Source organism: Moschus berezovskii, chromosome X (assembly GCF_049115385.1).
Source record: "Moschus berezovskii isolate FMDL1 chromosome X, NW_MosBer_1.0, whole genome shotgun sequence".
Classification (NCBI taxonomy): domain Eukaryota; kingdom Metazoa; phylum Chordata; class Mammalia; order Artiodactyla; family Moschidae; genus Moschus; species Moschus berezovskii.
Window position 1 is genome coordinate 49,907,317 of NC_142488.1, and position 16,922 is coordinate 49,924,238.

General features: G+C 39.2%; 1 protein-coding gene across 3 annotated transcripts in view; it reads left to right on the forward strand.

Annotated features, from left to right (window-relative positions):
* FAM120C (family with sequence similarity 120 member C) overlaps window positions 1-16,922 on the forward strand; it is a 146,125-nt gene that overhangs the window by 39,395 nt on the left and 89,808 nt on the right. For all 3 annotated transcript variants that reach the window (XM_055393947.2, XM_088834140.1, XM_055393948.2), the window contains exon 2: window positions 15,542-15,788. In XM_055393947.2, coding sequence (XP_055249922.2) covers window positions 15,542-15,788 — 247 coding nt within the window. The remainder of the gene's footprint in view (window positions 1-15,541; window positions 15,789-16,922) is intronic.

The window sequence follows — 16,922 nt, forward strand, 5'->3', positions numbered from 1 at the left end:
CAGATTACTTTTGAAAGAAAGAAAACATTACAGATACTGCTCAAGCCCCACCCCACATCCCTTTCCCCGTTGTCCCTCCTCAATGGTTGCCATCATCCTGAACAGGGTATATATTATTTCAATGAATGCTTTTATACTTTTATTTTATATGTCAGTTGCCATAAACAATATTTATCATTGCTTTTGCAAAAAGGTCTCAAAGTGTATGTATGATTTTGAAGCTTGCCTTTTAAACTTAACGTTGTTTTCCAGGTTTATCCCAGTTGATTCATGTAGATCTAGCTCCATTGTATATTCTATTCAAATCATAGTTGATTTATCCATTCCTTTACTGAAGGACAGTTGAGCTGGTTTACATGACCACTGGAAAAACCATAGCCTTGACTAGACGGACCTTTGTTGGCAAAGTAATGTCTCTGCTTTTTAATATGCTGTCTAGGTTGGTCATAACTTTCCTTCCAAGGAGTAAGCGTCTTTTAATTTCATGGCTGCAATCAGCATCCGCAGTGATTTTGGAGCCCCAAAAAATAAAGTCTGACACTGTTTCCACTGCTTCCCCATCTATTTCCCATGAAGTGATATACCTAGAATTGGATTACTAGGTAATAGGGAATATATATCTTTTTCTGCAACATTTTATTAAGAAAATTTTCAAACATACAGAAAAATTAAAAGAATTGTACAGTGAGTTCACATGTGCCCACTACCTAGATTCTACAATTAACATTTTGCAATACTTGTTTTATGATACACAAATATCCATCTATCCATTCCTCTATTAATCCATCAATCTATCTTATTTTTCTGATGCTTTTTGAAATTGCAGACATCTGTAACTTCACTCCTAAATACTTCAGCACATACCTCATTAAATAGAAGTCAGTATTTTTTATGGTTCTTTTTTCTTTTGAGGTAAAATTTGTATGTAATAAAGAACACAAATCTTAAGTGGTAATACAATGAGCTTTGACAAATGCATGTACTTGCATTGTTGTAATTCCTTTCAGTACACAGAAAATTAGCATCAACCCAGAAAGCTCCTTCATGTGTGTGCATGCTACATCGCTTCAGTCATGTCCTTCTCTTTGCGACCCTATGGACTGTAGTCCACCAGGCTTCTCTGTCCATGGCGATTCTCCCCAGGCAAGAACAGAGGAGTGGATTGCCATGCCCTCCTCCAGGGGATCTTCTGGATCGGGGGATTGAACCCATATCTCTTAACTCTCCTGCATTGGCAGGTGGGTTCTTTACCACTAGTGCCACCTGAGAAGCCCAAGTTCCTTCACACCTCTTCCCAGTCAATTGCCTCTCCCCCAGGCAATCACTGTTCTGTTTTTTTCTGCCATAGATGAGCAGTTCTGTCTGTTGTAGAAACTCATATAAATTGAATCATGCACTATGTATTCTTTTGTGCAAGGCTTCTTTAACTCAGCCTTTTTATTAGCGAATAGTATTCTATTGTATGAATGCACCATACTTTGTTTATCCATTTTCTTATCTATGAACATCCAAGCTGATTCCAGTTTGGGGCGGTTTTGAATAAACTTGCTGTGATAGGCAACCTCTAAAGTGACCCCAAATGATCGCTGCCTCCTGGTACACATGAACTTGTGTAATCTACCTCCTTCAGCTGAATCTTCATATGAGAGCACAGCCCCAGATGATGCCTTGATTGCAGCCCTGTGAGAGATCTTAAGGCAGAGGCATTCAACTAAGCTGTGAATGAACCTGAGAAAATGAGAATCTGAGAAAATAAATGTTTGTTGTTTTAAGACACTGAATTTTGAGGTACTGTATTATGTGGCAATAGATAGCTAATACAGTAGCTGTGAACATTCTTATAAAAGTCTTTTTTCAAACAAGTGCTTTGATTTCTCCTGGACCTCAATATTTAATTTTACTAGGTATTTCTGAATTACTCCCCAAACTCTCTGTTCTTATTTATATTCCAACCATTAATGTCTGAGACTTTTTTCCTTCAATTTCTTACCAATACTTGATATTACCAGATCGAGTTAATTTTTAAATTTAATTAATTAGAGAGCTAGGCATGAGAGTTCCAGAAAAACAACTAGTTCTCCTTTATTGAGTATGCCAAATCCTTTGACTTTGTGGATCACAATAAACTGTGGGAAATTCTGAAAGAGATGGGAATACCGGACCTCCTGACCTGCCTCTTGAGAAATCTGTATGCAGGTCAGGAAGCAACAGTTAGAACTGGACATGGAATAATAGACTGGTTCCAAGTAGAAAAAGGAGTACGTCAAGGCTATATATTGTCAGCCTGCTTATTTAATTTATATGCAGAGTACATCATGAAAAACACGAGGCCGGATGAAGCACAAGCTGGAATCAAGATTGCTGGGAGAAATATCAATAACCTCAGATATGCAGATGACACCACCCTTATCGCAGAAAGTGAAGAACAACTAAAGAGCCTCTTAATGAAAGTGAAAGAGGTGAGTGAAACAGTTGGCTTAAAGCTCAACATTCAGAAAACTAAGATCATGGCATCTGGTCCCATCACTTCAAGGCAAATAAATGGAGAAACATTGGAAATAGTAGCAGACTTATTTTTGGCGGGCTGCAAAATCACTGCAGATGGTGACTGCAGCCATGAAATTAAAAGACACTTATTTCTTGGAAGAAAAGTTATGACCAACCTAGAGAACATATTAAAAATCAGAGACATTACTTTGCCAAAAAAGGTCCATCTAGTCAAGGCTATGGTTTTTTCAGTAGTCATGAATGTATGTGAGAGTTGGACTATAAGGAAAGCTGAGCGCTGAAGAATTGATGCTTTTGAACGGTGGTGTTGGAGAAGATTCTTGAGAGTCCCTTGGACTGCAAGGAGTTCCAACCAGTCCATCCTAAAGGAAATCAGTCCTGAACGTTCATTGGAAGGAGTGATGTTGAAGCTGAAACTCCAGTACTTTGGCCACCTGATGCGAAGAGCTGACTCGTTTGAAAAGACCCTGAGGCTGGAAAAGATTGTGGGCAGGAGGAGAAGGGGACGACAGAGGATGAGATGGTTGGATAGCATCACTGATTCAGTGGACATGAGTTTGAGTGAACTCTGAGAGTTCGCAATGGACAGGGACGCCTGGCGTGCTGCAGTCCATGGGGGCAAAGAGTTGGACACTACTGAGCAACTGAACTAAACTGAATCTCCTGATTTTCACCTCATTTATGAATATTTTCTCCCAGTCTATGGGTTGTGTTCTCATTTTGTTTATGGTTTCCTTTACTGTGCAAAAGCTTTTCAGTTTGATTAGGTTCCATTTATTTTTGTTTTTATTTTCATTTCTCTGGGAGATGGATTGAAAAAATCTTGCTGCAATTTGTGTCATAGAATGTTCTGCCTATGTTTTCCTCTAATAGTTTTATAATGTATGGTCTCACATTTAGGTCTTTATTCCATTTTGAGTTTATCTTTGTGTATTGTGTTAACGTGCTGTAAGTTCATTTTTACTTGCAGTTAGGGTCCTGTTTTCCCAGGACCATTTGTTGAAGAAAGTGTCTTTCCCATTGTGCAGTCTGTCTTCCTTTGTCATAGATTAATTTCCCATGGGTGCTAAAGTTTATTTCTGGACTTTCAGTCTTTTTCTATTGATCTATAGGTCTGTTTTTGTGCCAGTCCCATGCTGTTTTGATGACTATAGCTTTGTAGTATAGCCTGATCTGGGCAAACCTGATTCCTCCAGCTCCATTTTTCTTTTTCAAGAGTACTTTGGGTATTCGGGGTCTTCTTCGTCTCCATACAGCTTTTAAGATCTTTTTCTTCTAGTTCTGTGAAAAAATGCCATTGATAATTTGATAGGGATTTAATTGAATCTGTAGATTGCTTTATATAATATAGTAATTTTGACAATGTTGATTCTTCCATGCCAAGAACGTAGTATATCTTCTCATCTCTTTGTGTCCTCTTCAATTTCTTTAATTAGCACCTTATAGTTTTTGGAGTACAGGTCTTCTGTCTTGTTCAGTAGGTTTACTCTTGTGTATTTTATTCTTTTTGATGCAATGGTATATGGGGTTGTTTCTTGCAATTCTCTTTCTGATTTTTCACTGTTAGTATATAGCATTCTGTGTATTAATTTTGTAACCTTTTTGCAACTTTTCCAGATTCATTGATGATATCTAATAATTTTTCTTGCAGCATCTTTAGGATTTTCTATGTATAGGATCATGTCATCTGCAAACAATGACAGTCTAACTTTTTTCCAATTTGGATTCCTTTTATTTCTTTTTCTTCTCTGATTGCTATAGCTAGAACATCCAAAATTGTGTTAAATAAAAGTGGCAAGAGTGGACGTACTTATCTTATTCCTGATCTTAGAGGAAATGTTTTCAGCTTTTCACCATTGAGTATATTAGCTGTAAGTCCCTCATATATGGCCTTTATTACATTGAGGTAGGTTCCCCTCTCGGCCCACTTTCTGGAGAGTATTTATCATTAGTGGCTGCTGAATTTTGTTAAAAGCTTTTTCTGTATCTATTGAGATGACATATGGTTTTTAATTCTTCAATTTGTTGATATGGGGTATCACAATGAATGATTTGCCAATATTGAAGAATCCTTGCATAGAAAATCCCAACTTGATCATGGTATATAATCTTTTTAATGTATCTGAATTGCTAGTATTTTGTTGAGGATTTTTGCATCTATGTTGATCAGTTATTACTGGCCTGTAGTTTTCTTTTTTGTGTGTGGTATATTTCTTTGGTTTTAATATCAGGTGGCCTCATAAATGGGTTTGGGAGTTTTCCTTCCTAAACAGTTTATTTGGAACAGTTTCAGGAGGATAGGTGTTAGCTCTTCTCTAAATGTTTGATAGAATTTACCTCTGAGTTCATCAGGTCTTAGACTGTTTGGAGTTTTTTAATCATAGTTTCAATTTCATTGCTTGTGATTTGTCTGTTCATGTTTTCTATTTTTTTCCTGGTTCAGGCTTGATATATTGTACCTTTCTAAGAATTTGTGCATTTCTTCGAGGTTATCCATTTTATTGGCATATAGTTGCTTGCAGTAGTCTCTTATGATATTTTGTATTTTTGTGGTGTCAGTTGTGTATATTAAGGTTGGGTGCATATATATTAATAATTTTTGTGACTTCTTGGACTGATCCCTTGATCATTATATATTGTCTCTTATAACAGTCTTTGGAGGGACTGATGCTAAAGCTGAAACTCCAATACTTTGGCCACCTCATGCGACGAGTTGACTCACTGGAAAAGACTCTGATGCTGGGAAAGGTTGGGGGCGGGAGGAGAAGGGGACGACGGAGAATGAGATGGCTGGATGGCATCACCGACTCTGTGGACATGAGTTTGAGTGTACTCCGGGAGTTGGTGATGGACAGGGAGGCCTGGCGTGCTGTGATTCATGGGGTCGCGGAGAGTCGGACATGACTGAGCGACTGAACTGAACTGAACTGAACTGATAACAGTCTTTATTTTAGAGTCTATTTTATCTGATATACATTTTGCTACTCCAGCTTTCTTTTGATTTACATTTACGTGGAATACCTTATTCTATCCCCTCATTTTCATTCTGTGTGTCCCTCAGTCTGAACTGGTTCTTTTGTAGAAAACATATTTGGATCTTATTTGTATCCATTCAGCCAGTCTTTGTCTTTTGGTTGGAGTGTTTAATCCATTTACATTTAAGGTAATTATCAGTATATATGATCCAATTGCTATTTTCTAAACTGTTTTGGGTTTGTTTTTGTAGGTCTTTTTCTTCTATTCCACTCTTGTTCTCCTCTCTTACGGTTTGATGACCATCTTTACTGTTGTAAAGGTTGCTTTTTCTTTTTTGTAGTTTATGGGTTTGCGGTTCCTATGAGGTTTTGATATAGATACAATAGATAGATGTGCAACCTATACATGTACAAGGTTGTTTTTTTCTGGTCTCTTCCCTTTCTGGAGGAGTTCCTTGGCATTTGTTGCAAAGCTGATCTTGTGGTGCTGAATTCTCTTAGCTTTTGCTTGTCTGTAAAGATTTTGACTTCTCCATCAAATATGAATAAGAGCCTTGATGGGTAGAGTATTCTTGATGGTAGGGTCTTCCCTTTCTTCATCACTTTAAATATATTGTGTCCCTCCCTTTTGGCCTGCAGAGTTTCTGCTGAGAAATCAGCTGATAGCCTTTTGGGAGTTCCCTTGTATGTTATTTCTTGTTTTCCCCTTGTTGCTTTAATATTTTTTATTTGTCTTTAATTTTTTTCAGTTTGATTTCTATGTATCTCAGTATGTTCCTCCTTGGGCTTATCCTGCCTAGGAGTCTCTGTGCTTCCTGGACTTGGGTGTCTGTTTCCCATGTTAGAGAAATTTTCAGCTAGTATCTCTTTAAATATTTCCTCAGGTCCTTTCTCTCTCTCTCCTCTCCTTCTGAGACACCTATAATGTGAGTACTGGTGCTTTAATGTTGTCTCAGAGGTCTCTCAAACTGTTTTCATTTCTTTTCATTCTTTTTTCTTTATTCTGTTCTTTAGCAGTGATTTCCACCATTCTGTCTTTCAAGTCACTTATCCATCCATTCTTCTGCCTCGGTTATCCTGCTATTGATTTCTTCTATCTAGTGTATTTTTCATTTCAGTTATTGAATTGTTCAACCCTGTTTTTTGTTTCTTCTAGGTCTTTGTTGAACATGTCTTGCAGTTTCTTGACCCTTGCCTCCATTCTTTTTCCAAGATGCTGAGTCATCTTCACTGTTATTATTCTGACCTCTTTTTCCAGAAAGTTGCCTATCTCTACTTCACGCAGCTGTTCTTCTGGGATATTTATCTTGTTCCTTCATCTGGGACATTATCCTTTGCTGTTTAATTTTGTCTAACTTTCTGTGATTGGTTTCTTTCTGCAGGTTGCAGGATTGTAGTTCTTGCTTCTGCTACCTGCTCTCTGGTAGATGAGGCTTTCTAAGAGGCTTGTGCAAGCTTCCTGATGGGAGAGACTGGTGATGTGTAGAGCTGGGTCTTGTCTCTCTGGTGGGCAGGGCTGTGCTCAGTAAAACATAAGTCCATTTATCTGCTGATGGGTGGGGCCGTGTTTCTTCCCTGTTGGTTGATTGGCCCAAGGCAAACTAGCACTGGAACCTACAGGCTGTTTGATTGGGATAATCGAAGCCTTCAGAAGGGCTCACACCAATGAGTACTTCCCTGAACTGCAGCCACCAGTGTCTTTGTCCCTTCAGTGAACCACAGCACCAACCCCCCACCTCTACAGGAGGCCCTCCAACTCTAAGTTGGTCTTTTCCAGTCTTTTATGGAGTCACTGCTTTTTTTCCTCTGGATCCTGATGCATACAATACTTTGTGTATGCCCTCCAAGAGTGAAGTTTCTGTTTCCTCTAGTCCTGTGGGGGAAGTCCTGCAGTCAAATCCCGCTGGCCATGAAAGCTGGATTCTCTAGGAACTCCTCCTGTTTCCAGTCCCCCAGGCTGGGAGGCCCAGCTTGGGGCTTTGAACCTTCATTCCAGTGGGAGAACTTCTGTAGTAGAATTATTTTCCAGTTTGTGGGTATCCCACCCGGCATGTATGGGATTTGATTCTGTCACAGTTGTGCCCTTCCTACTGTCTGGCTGTGGTTTTTCCTTTGTCTTTGGGGTAGGGTATCTTTTTTGGTGGGTTTCAGTGTTTTTGTGTCCATGGTGGCTCAGCAGTTAGTTGTGATTCCGGTCCTCTCTCAAGAAGGGGTGAGTCCATGTTCTACTGCTCCACCATCTTGAGCTAATCTCCCTAAGATCTATTTATGCTTCCTTTTTTAATGAAATGTTCTCCTGGGTTATCAGACTTTTTTATCCTTCTGTTAGAAAAATTAGTTCTCTGCACCATGACTTTCAAATGATTTTGCAATTTGTCATTGTCTCTTGAGTTTACTTACATTGGCTTTTCCCAAGCAGAAATGTTTTGTTTTATATATTCCAGAGGATTGAGCTTTCTCTTCGCTGTTACATACTGAGTTTTCTCTTATACTTAAACTTTACCCACTGAAATTATTTTTCTTAAATTCCCCTATGATGTCTTCTATTATTTGTATAGTTATCCAAGTTAATGTGTGAAGAATGGATCCACCTTATTTTTCTCAAGTAAATATCCAGTTATCGCAACACCATTTGTTGAATAATCTATATTACCTTTGTAATTTAAAAAAAGAGGGTATTTGTTGTTTCAGTAAATAAATTGCATTTAAATAAAGAGAATGGCAACTGTTATAAATTAAGATAACTGGGAGCCATATCAACCAGATGTAGCATGTGGACCCTATTTGGATTCTGATTTGAACAAACCAACAATTAAAAGATATTTTTGTGACAATCATGGAAAATAGAATAAGGACTGGATATTTTGTTTGTTTTTTGGCCATACCATGAGGCTTTTGGGAACTCAGTTCCCTGACCAGGGATTGAATCTGGGCCATGGCAGTTAAAGCCTGGAATCTTAACCACTAGGCCACCAGAGAACTCCTTGAGACAGGGTATTATTAAAAAACTCTTGTTAATTTTATTCAGTGAAATAATAGTACTGAGTTTGTCATTTTAAGTCTCTGTTACAGATACATAATGAAGTATTTAGAGGTGATTTGATATCTGAAACTTGCTTTAAAGTGTACCAAAAATGACCAATAATCATATGGAAAGATGATCAATATCACCAATCATTGGAAAAGTGCAAATCAAAACCATAGTGAGCTATTACTTAATACTCATTAAGATGACTACTATTTTAAAAAGGAAAATAACTGTTGGTGACACTGTAGAGAAATTGGAACCCTTGTGCACTGTTGACAGGCATGTAAAACAATGCAACCACTATGAAAAACAATATAGAGTTTCCTTTAAAAATTAAAAATAGAATCGCCATATGATCCAGCAATTCCACTTCTAGGTGTTTATCCAGAAGAACTGAAAGCAGAATCTCAAAGGGATATTTGCACACACCCATGTTCATAGCAGGACTATTCACAATAGCCAAGAAATGGAAGCAACCTAAATGTCCGTTGATAGATAAAGAAAGAAGATGTATATACATACAATGGAATATTGTTCATCCTTAAAAGGAACAAAATCTTACTACATGCTGCAACATGGATGAACCTTGAAAGCATTAAGTTGAAATAAGCCAGTCACAAAAAGGCAAATACTGTATGACTCCCCAAAAAAGTACTAAAGTTCATAGAAACAGAAAGTAGAAAGGTGATTGCCGGGGGCTGAGGCAGGGGCAAATGGGAGTTGCTTAATGGGTATAAAGTTTCAGATTTGTAAGATGAAAAAGTTCTAGAGCTCTGTCTCAAGGTGAGAGTACATTTAACACTGAACTATGCACTTCAAAAAAATGGTTAAGATGATAAATTTTATCTTGTGTGATTTTTTTATCACATTAAAAACTTATATTTAAAAAATGCCAGACAAAAGAAAGTAGATGAAAAAAGAATGACAATGTTAACATTGATATATGAAACTGGATAATGGTGTCATGAAGGTTCATTATGCTAGTCTCCTTAGCTTTCTATTTTGCAATTTTCCATAATTAAAAGTTGTAAAAGTGAGTTAGTGAGCTTAGTATACTTGCCTTGAGAACCCCATGAACAGTATCAAAGGGCAAAATGATAGGATACTGAATGAGGAATTCCCCTGGTCGGTAGGTGCCCAGTATGCTACTGGAGATCAGTGGAGAAATAACTCCAGAAAGACTGAAGGGATGGAGCCAAAGCAAAATCAATACCCAGTTGTGGATGTGACTGGTGATAGAAGCAAGGTCCAATGCTGTCAAGAGCAATTTTGCATAGGAACCTGGAATGTTAGATCCATGAATCAAGGCAAATTGGAAGTGCTCAAACAGGAGATGGCAAGAGTGAACGTAGACATTCTAGGAATCAGTGAATTAAAATGGACTGGAATGGGTGAATTTAACTCAGATGACCATTATATCTACTACTGTGGGCAGGAATCCCTTAGAAGAAATGGACTAGCCATCATGGTCCACAAAAGAGTCCGAAATGCAGTACTTGGATGCAGTCTCAGAAATGACAGAATGATCTCTGCTTGTTTCCAAGGCAAACCATTCAATATCACGGTAATCCAAGCCTATGCCCCAACCAATAATGCTGAAGAAGCCGAAGTTGAAAGGTTCTATGAAGACCTACAAGACCTTTTAGAACTAACACCCAAAAAAGATGTCCTTTTCATTATAGGGGACTGGAATGCAAAAGTAGGAAGTCAAGAAACACCTGGAGTAACAGGCAAATTTGGCCTTGGAGCACGGAATGAAGCAGGGTAAAGGCTAATAGAATTTTGCCAAGAGAACGCACTGGTCATAGCAAACACCCTCTTTCAACAACACAAGAGAAGACTCTACACATGGACACCACCAGATAGTCAACACCAAAATCAGATTGATTATATTCTTTGCAGCCAAAGATGGAGAAGCTCTATACAGTTAGCAAAAACAAGACCAGGAGCTGACTGTGGCTCAGATCATGAACCCCTAATTGCCAAATTCAGACTTAAAGAAAGTAGGGAAAACCACTAGACCATTCAGATATGACCTAAATCAAATCCTTTATGATTATACAGTGGAAGTGAGAAATAGATTTAAGGGACTAGATTTGATAGATAGAGTGCCTGATCAACTATGGATGGAGGTTCGTGACATTGTATAGGAAACAGGGATCAAGACCATCCCCATGGAAAAGAAATGCAAAAAAGCAAAGTGGCTGTCTGAGGAGGCCTTACAGATAGCTGTGAAAAGAAGAGAAGCGAAAAGCAAAGGAGAAAAGGAAAGATATAAGCATCTGAATGCAGAGTTCCAAAGAATAGCAAGGAGACATAAGAAAGCCTTCCTCAGCGATCAATGAAAAGAAATAGAGGAAAGCAACAGAATGGGAAAGACAAGAAATCTCTTCAAGAAAACTAGAGATACCAAGGGAACATTTCATGCAAAGATGGGCTCGATAAAGGACAGAAATGGTATGGACCTAACAGAAGCAGAAGCTATTAAGAAGAGGTGGCAAGAATACACAGAAGACCTGTACAAAAAAGATGTTCACGACCAAGATAATCATGATGGTGTGATCACTCACCTAGAGCGTGGGCCTTAGAAAGCATCACCACAAACAAAGCTAGTGGTGGTGATGGAATTCCAGTTGAGCTATTTCAAATCGTGAAAGATGATGCTGTGAAAGTGCTGCACTCAATATGCCAGCAAATTTGGAAAACTCAGCAGTGGCCACAGGACTGGAAAAGGTCAGTTTTCATTCCAGTCCCAAAGAAAGGCAATGCCAAAGAATGCTCAAACGACCGCACAATCGTACTCATCTCACAGGCTAGTAAAGTCATGCTCAAAATTCTCCAAGCCAGGCTTCAGCAATACGTGAACCGCGAACTTCCAGATCTTCAAGCTGGTTTTAGAAAAGGCAGAGGAACCAGAGATCAAATTGCCAACATCCGCTGTATCCTGGAGAAAGCAAGAGAGTTCCAGAAAAACATCTATTTCTGCTTTATTGACAATGCCAAAGCCTTTGACTGTGTGGATCACAACAAACTGTGGAAAATTCTGAAAGAGATGGGAATACCAGACCAGCTGACCTGCCTCTTGTGAAAGCTGTATGCAGGTCAGGAAGCAACAGTTAGAATTGGACATGGAACAACAGACTAGTTCCAAATAGGAAAAGGAGTACGTCAAGGTTGTATATTGTCACCCTGCTTATTTAACTTATATGCAGAGTACATCATGAGGAACGCTGGGCTGGAAGAAGCACAAGCTGGAATCAAGATTGCCAGGAGAAATATCAATAACCTCAGATATGTAGATGACACCACCCTTATGGCAGAAAGTGAAGAGGTACTAAAAAGCCTCTTGATGAAGGTGAAAGAAGAGAGTGAAAAAGTTGGCTTGAAGCTCAACATTCAGAAAACGAAGATCATGGCATCTGGTCCCATCATTTCATGGGAAATAGATGGGGAAACAGTGGAAACAATGTCAGACTTTATTTTTTTGGGCTCCAAAATCACTGCAGATGCTGATTGCAGCCATGAAATTAAAAGACACTTGCTCCTTGGGAGGAAAGTTATGACCAACCTAGATAGCATATTAAAAAGCAGAGACATTACTTTGCCAACCAAGGTCTGTCTAGTCAAGGCTATGGTTTTTCCCATGGTCATGTATGGATGTGAGAGTTGGACTGTGAAGAAAGCTAATCGCCGAAGAATCAGTGCTTTTGAACTGTGGTGCTGGAGAAGACTCTTGAGAGTCCCTTGGACTGCTAGGATATCTCACCAGTCCATTCTAAAGGAGATCAATCCTGGGTATTCATTGGAAGGACTGGTGCTGAAGCTGAAACTCCAATACTTTGGCCACCTCATGCAAAGAGTTGACTCACTGGAAAAAGACTCTGATGCTGGGAGGGACTAGGGGCACGAGGAGAAGGGGACGACAGAGAATGAGATGGCTGGATGGAATCACCGACTCGATGGAGGTGAGTCTGAGTGAACTCCGGGAGTTGGTGATGAACAGGGAGGCCTGGTGTGCCTTGATTCATGGGGTCGCAAAGAGTCGGACACGACTGAGCGACTGAACTGAACTGACTAACTGAACTAGGTAACCATGTCAAGTTATCTATCCTTTCTAGGGGGCTAGTTGCTTAAGCAGCAAAATGAATAATTGGGCATATGTATATTATATCGCTTTGATGTGCACTTTAAATATAGCTCAGTTGGTAAAGAATCTGCCTGCAATGCAGGAGACTCCTGTTCAGTTCCTGGGTTGGGAAGTTCCAGTGGAGAAAGAATAGGCTACCCACTCCAGTATTCTTGGGCTTCCCTTGTGGCTCAGCTGGTAAAGAATCCGCCTGTAATGTGGGAGACCTGGGTTCGATTCCTGGGTTAGGAAGATCCCCTGGAGAAGGGAAAGGATACCCACTCCAGTATTCTGGCTGGAGAATTCCATGGACTGTATAGTCCGTGGGGTCACAAAGATTTGGATATGACTAAGTGACTTTCACTGTAAATATGTAATAATTCTGTATGTCAGTTATACCTCAGTAAAACTTTTTTTTTAATGAGTAATTAGCTCACTGGTTCTTAGTTAGGAGTGTGCATCAGAACCTACTGGAAGCTAGTTTTGGAATATAGGCATTCCAGTCACACTCAGGAGATTGTTTCAGCAGATCTAAGATGAGGCACAGGTTTGTATATTTTGAAAATGCTTTCCAGGTGATTGTGATTTATATTCCTTATGAGAGCCATCAGATTTGTTAAAGATCACTAGTCCTTGACTTTCTAGAGTTGAAATCACTTGGATGGTGGCATAATCAACTGCAGACCAGCTAAAGGTAATGTGTTGTTGTAGAAAGAGCATGGGCTTTGGTGTCAGTCTGATCTGGGTTCCTGTAGCCCTGAACATGCCACATCACTTCTCTGAGCCTCAGTTTCCTTACCCGAACCACAGGAGTTATAATGCCGACATAGTCAGGTTGTGATGATGAGAAAGAACATATCACAGTCAGCACTATGCCTGGTACAATGTAGATGGATGCTCAGTCAGTGACTGGTATGAGAGGTAGCTGGAAGAAACTGTCACCAGGGGACAGCCCAAAACTGTACTCCTACCCAGACCCATCTGGAGTTAATTGTTACTGTAGACATAAATATGTTGTGGCGCAAAGTAAGCTTTTTTGCTTCCTTTGCCTGGATATCAAATAGATACCTTGCTTTGTTATTTGCTTACCAGTGTCCCTCCCTCTGCTGTGACTTAATATGTGACATGGCTCTCTACTGCAACTAGAACCTCTTTCCATAGCTTTGAGAAAGCTTATTGCATTGAAACTCCTGTCAGACTCCAGAAGAACTACTGCTGCTGCTGCTAAGTCGCTTCATTAGTGTCCGACTCTGTGCGACCCCATAGACGGCAGCCCGCCAGGCTCCCCCATCCCTGGGATTCTCCAGGCACGAACACTGCAGTGGGTTGCCATTGCCTTCTCTGCCAGAAGAACTATCATTCCTCTAAAACTTAAATTAAAAATTAAGTCAATTGAGTTCAACAAAATTATCAAGGTCTGTAGGCTCTGACGACAAACTCCAGGCTTTATTCCTTCCAGCTGTGTGATCTTAGAGATGAAAAATGGAGATGATAATAATAGTTATGGCCTCATTGAATTGTTTTGAGTATGAAATGAATTAATACATGTAAAGTAATTGGAACATTACTTAGCACATAGTATATGTTCAGTATCTGTTAGTAACTATTATTCATACTGCAATGCATCAGATCTTATGTGGGAGCCAGGAATACAGAGATTATAAAGTTTCTGCAGTCAAGGAACTTAGTGTGGCAGAACCAGTATGCAGATCATTTTAGTATCCTTTATGTAGAGCAACAGATGTGTGCACAAGAAGGGCACTTAACAGTCTGCCTCTATTACATTAAAAATGGTGCTCTCCGGGAAGAAGCCTGGTACAATGGAAAGTGTGCATTCTGGAGTCAGATCAGCTTGGGTTTGAATCCTGTGTATACACCCTCATTATGCAACTTTGGGGGCAGCCAACCTCTCGCAGCCTTAGTTTTTTCATTTCTAAAATAGAGTGAAGTTTCTGACTTCTAACTGTTGGAAGCGCCCTATTTAGGTGCCCTGTGGTCCAAGGTGCCCCTAAGAAAGAAAGCAGGGATTTTTTAAAGAGAGTTAGATGAACTTAGATTCAGGCTCTAGCTATATGTTATTTAACCTTTCTATGTCTATTTCCACTTGTATGTTTTTTCATCTATATCTGCTTTGTCCTTGGTTGTTCTGTTGATGAGATAATGTATGTAAAGCACATACAGTATATAGAAGGTACTAAGCAATATATATATAATAGCTTTATTATCTTTCTAACAAAGTTCTCATCTATTATTATTTAAAGTAAAAACTTAAATACTATAAACCATGTTAATTTCAATATTCTTTTAAAGAGCTTCAGGCCATAGTTCCATGCAGGGAGTCAAAAAACTGGTCATTTGAATGGACAAATGGATAATGCTGCCTGTGTTTATAGGAATAATTCAGTTTAGGCTAGGAGAGGCTTTCTTTTTTTTAAGAGTATTTTGTTCAGTCTTGTGTTGTGCTGTGCTTAGTCGTGTCTGACTCTTTGTGACACCATGGACTGTAGCCCGCCAGGCTCCTCTGTCCATGGGGATTCTCCAGGCAAGAATACTGGAGTGGGTTGTCATGCCCTGCTCCAGGGGATCTCCCCAACCCAGGGATCCAACCCAGCTCTCCCATATTGCAGGTAGATTCTTTACCATCTGAGCCACTGGGGAAGCCCAAGAATACAGAAGTGGGTAGCCTATCCCTTCTCCAGGGGAACTTCCCAACCCAGAAATCAAACTGGTGTCTCCTGCATTGCAGGCAGATTCTTTACCAGCTGAGTTACCAGGGAAGCCCTGTTCAGTCTTATATAATCTTAAATTTCAACAAACTATAAAATTCAGTTTCTAGCCTTTCTGACTTTTAACCAAATATAGGTCAGCTTTTGTTGCATGACGTGTTCTCTTTTTCCCTCCTAGGTCTTTCAGAGCCTTGAAGACCACCATTTGGAAGTGGTGGCTTTTTTCAGGGAAAATGGCTTCCATGGTCTTCTTGCCCATGACTCCGAGTATGCTCTCTACAATATTCCCTCTTACTATAGTTCCCATGCTCTGAAGCTGAGCTGGAATGGAAAGAACCTCACCACCAACCAGTTTCTGATGCAGGAGGTAGCCAAGCAACTAGGCCTGAAGCGGATGAATTTTCCCATATTTGCTGCACTGCTAGGTAGGTGGTCCAAAGAACAGACTCTAATGATCATGTAAGTTTCCTCTTTCAGTGTTAAGAGATGAAAACCAGAGCAATGGTTATCACTGTTGGATTTATCTTCTGAAAGTTTGCATGCCAAGCACTGTGCTTTGGGGATTCATACTAGAAACTCAGCATGTTTTATTATTAATTAATACAGGATATTCCAGAATATTATTTTGATTCTTGTGAAAATTTTTCTTTCATTACATTCTATAAGTATGTTATGAAGAGTACCATCTTAGGGCCAAATATCTTATTAGCCCTAGGCAACTTTGGTTTCCCACTCAGAGTATTAGCATTTCTTCCCCACTGTTTAACTTTAGATCAAGAACACAAGTCATTCTGCATATTTTTCTTTTTGTTTCTCTTGTGCTAACATTTTATTATGAAAATTCCCGAAAGTACAGCAAAACTGCAAGAATTTGCTCTGAAAATCCTGTTTCTACTACCCGTATTCTGCCAATAACATTTTACTAAACTTGCTTTATCATATATCTGTCTTTATATCCATCTATCAGTTTTTCTTTAAAAAATGTATTTCAAAGTTAACTGCAGACTTGATTATGTTTGAGTTGGTTTTCCAAGTACTGACAGCATGAAAGTTAATATCTTGTCTCAGGTGTGACCTCTGTTTATAATCCCAAAGAATTTGAGCTTGGATAATCTAGTGGAGTCAGCACAAGTTTTGGAATTAGGCCTTGGACAAATCACTGAAGTTACACCTCCTGGTTTCAGTTTCCTCATCTGTGAAATGGAATAATAATACCTCACAGTGTTATTGATAAGATTAAATGAAATAAGATATATAAAATGTCGAGCACTTAGTAGGCAGTCAGCAGTCAGTGGCTATTATTATAAAAGGCAGCATAACTGGGTGACAGAAAATAGCATGAACTTTGGAGTCAGACAGTCCTAGATTCTTAGCCTGGTGTGGGCACTTATTAGATGTGGCACCTTGGGTAAAGTCACGGGACTTGCTCAAACCTGTTTTCCTATCTATAAAAATGGAGATGATATTACCATACACAGTTATTATAAAGATTATATATATAATGTATGTGATTCATAGTAGATAATCAAACATAGTTACTGTAGTTGTTAAATTAAGAA